General features: G+C 29.5%; 1 protein-coding gene and 1 long non-coding RNA gene across 2 annotated transcripts in view; one reads left to right on the top strand and one right to left on the bottom strand.

The window, feature by feature from the left end:
• Positions 1-671, top strand: part of LOC124500630 (uncharacterized) — a 1,745-nt gene extending 1,074 nt beyond the window's left edge. The window contains exon 2 of the long non-coding RNA XR_006959639.2: positions 437-671. This is a non-coding gene — a long non-coding RNA (uncharacterized LOC124500630). The remainder of the gene's footprint in view (positions 1-436) is intronic.
• An 812-nt stretch (positions 672-1,483) lies between these two features.
• LOC124491260 (mitochondrial inner membrane protease subunit 2) lies at positions 1,484-2,735 on the bottom strand. Its single transcript, XM_075730822.1, has 2 exons — positions 2,400-2,735; positions 1,484-2,231 (listed from the first exon to the last, which is right to left on the bottom strand). The coding sequence occupies exons 1-2, from the start codon at positions 2,534-2,536 to the stop codon at positions 1,679-1,681; spliced, it is 690 nt and encodes a 229-aa protein (XP_075586937.1). The 5' UTR covers positions 2,537-2,735; the 3' UTR covers positions 1,484-1,678.
• Between the last annotated feature and the right edge of the window lie 418 nt (positions 2,736-3,153).

The following is a 3,153-nucleotide window of genomic DNA, read 5'->3' as shown; positions in this document are numbered from 1 at the left end:
TTTTTCAATTATACCCAAATCATCAACATTGACAATGGGAAATTATTCCATTGGTCAATCAATCGATACATGACAATAGAAAAAAAAATGAATGAATGAATGAATACAATACTACTAAATGACGATGATGATGATGATGATGGAAAAAAAATTTAGTAAATTTGTCAAATTCCAATATATACAAAAAAAAAAATCTTTGGTAAACAATAATTAAGAAAATGATCATTATCATCATGTTCAATTTTGATGATGATGATGATGGTGAAACGTTGTTTGTTTATAATTAATGCACAGCAACAACAATTTTTGTCACCGTTCAATTTAATTACTGATTTTTTTTTTCATCGATTATCAGCAGCTACATCTACATTAGATGGTTCATTCAGTGTTGATATTTATAGTTTTTTTTTCTTTCTTTTTCTTTCATTTTTTACAGGACAACCAATTATCCATGATTACTGATGAAGAATCAATTAGTATTCAATCATCTAGCTCTCTCCAATCTCACCTTTTACCTGAATTGATAATCCGATTATTGTGTGTGTGTGTGTGTGTTTGTGCATGCACACGAGTGAAAATCAAAAGTGTAATAAAAAAAAATCATTATATTTGAAAATGAAAACTAAAAATAAAACACTGATTTCTTCTTCTTCTTCTTTGATTTTCAATAAATAAATAAATCCTGATCTGACTGATCAAAATCTGACCATCATTTTTCGAGTTGGTTGGCTGGATGGCTGGCTGGTTGGGTTTTTTTTGTTACTCTTATCATGATAATCAAATCTTATGACTAGAGAGAGAGAGAGAAAAAAAAAATGTCACTTGAACAAAAAAAAAGAATCAAGTGACACACACACACAACAGATTCAATGACCTTTACCTTTTTTTCGGATTGAATTTTTATCTAGTTTTTTCTCTTTCTCGGAGCTTTAAAATTTCTGCTTGTGTGTGTGTGTGTGTGTTGGTCATTTTTTTTTTGCCCAAAAATGTGATATATCGTAATTTCAAAAATCTATTTCGTGGGTGCAATCAAAAAAAAATTTTTTTTTCTTGTATTTGAAATACCAAATCATCCAATCATTCGTTTTTTTTTCTTATTTTTCTTCTTCTTCATCATATCAAAGTGTAACGAACCCTTTATCTCTCTCTCATTCTTTTTGGTCATCGAACAAATCGAGAGAGAGAGATAAACCTAAAATTATTCATATATTGGCAGTTCTTGACACATGTCATGTCATGTCATGTCACGAAATGTCATGTTATGTTATGTTTTAGTTTTTTTTTCATTTTTGTTGTCGAAAATGGTCATTAAATTTGATTCTTGTCCATTAGAATGACATTGATGATGACCGGTTTCAATTTCAAACCAATGAAAATGGATGGATTGGATTTCAATCTGAGTTACATGTTACTAATTCAAGGTGAACCAAAAAAAAAAAAAAAAAGAACCTGTTATAAACTTCCTCATTATCAAATTTCAGGATTACGAAAAAAAAAAAATTTATTCAAAACTAATTTTTCAAAACACTAGATGGCAGCTCTAGTTTCAGAATGAATTCATATTCACGAGGATTATATTACAACACATGCAAAAATCAACAACAACAACAACAACAAAAAAAATTATCAACAATAAAGATAAAAATAAAATTTAGAGCCTAAATGTACTAAATATATATTAGATAGAATCTTCATCCAACATTGTCGATATTAAATCTAATTTAGATGATGCGTTTGATGAATTATGTTGCTGTACAATCGATGATAATGATGAATCAACGATATTCAAATCAATTAGATATGATTGTCCATTATAATATGAACCTTTAAATTTTTTCAACGATGATGATGATGATGATGATACGATTTGTTTATGCAATGTACGATCCATTGGCATTTGTGTGGACAATGTTTGCCAACGTTTTGGTGGCCATATAATATATTTTGCTTGCGCTGTTATCAGGCCAACAGCAACTGGACCGAAAAAATTGGAATCCAATGATTTTTTGTGATTATCACCTTCAACCCAACAATGTCCTTTCGGTATACGTATTGTATCGAATTTAAAATTTCTTCTTGTCACCACGGTATCACCTTCAACGGCTATTACACGTTTTATAATGATTTGATTAGGATTTTTTGGCGATATTAAACTGACAATATATCCACGTTCAATTTGATAATTACGAGTTGACCAATGTGATAGCCAAATTAAATCGGATGAATTGGAAAATCGATTGAATAAAAAATTTTTCATATTTATTCTCCTTCTCCGTACATCATCATTATTGATGAATGTTGTTGATGATTTTTCATGATGATTGATCAATATTGATGATCCATTACCATTTAGATCATCATCATCATCTAAGAATATTCTATCATCATTATCACATGGATTTGGATTTAATGTTGGTTGCATGGATACACCATCAACACGTGCAATATAGGCAATATTATCGAAAAATATCAACGTTAATGGAACGGACAATGATAATGTACGAAATAAATTTTTCACATTGAATACTGAAGACATTTGATCGTTAGTGAGTGTGATTTGTTTAAATAATGATGTGATTTCGTTGAAATGAATTTTGATGGTGGTGGTGGTGGTGGTGGATCAATTGAAAAAATTGAAAAGAAATTTTATTCTTCATTCAAAACAAAACAAAAATTCATGATCATGTGTTGTTTTGTTTGTTTATTTATTTGTTGAAAGTCATTCGCGTTCGATTCCAGTTTATATGTTGCAAAAACAAGTTTCAACGAGTTTATAGTCGAAAAGTTCATTTTTTCAATTCCTTTGAAAATAAAATTTTCAACGTTATTTTTCCTTTTTTTGCTTTTCGATCTTTTTGATTTTTTCAAAATTAATTCAATTATTACCGCTGTTTGACAAACTTGATTGATTTGATGATCTCCTGGATCGAATACAATTTGATCGATCAATCAATATATCAATAGAACGAACACACACACACACACAGATAGATGACCAACCACAAAGGTCGCCACCACCATGAACCACCCGCAATGATCATTGGCTGTCATTGTTTTCATAATAATTTGATTTAATGAAATTAGACAAAAAAAAAGTCATCTTTTCGGTCAATAGTCGTCGCTATATTTATATGTATTTGAAGACGAGAATTA

This window comes from Dermatophagoides farinae, chromosome 4, assembly GCF_024713945.1.
Source record: "Dermatophagoides farinae isolate YC_2012a chromosome 4, ASM2471394v1, whole genome shotgun sequence".
Taxonomy (NCBI): domain Eukaryota; kingdom Metazoa; phylum Arthropoda; class Arachnida; order Sarcoptiformes; family Pyroglyphidae; genus Dermatophagoides; species Dermatophagoides farinae.
The sequence above is the reverse complement of the archived record's forward strand: the minus strand, read 5'-3'. Positions and strand labels throughout refer to the sequence as shown.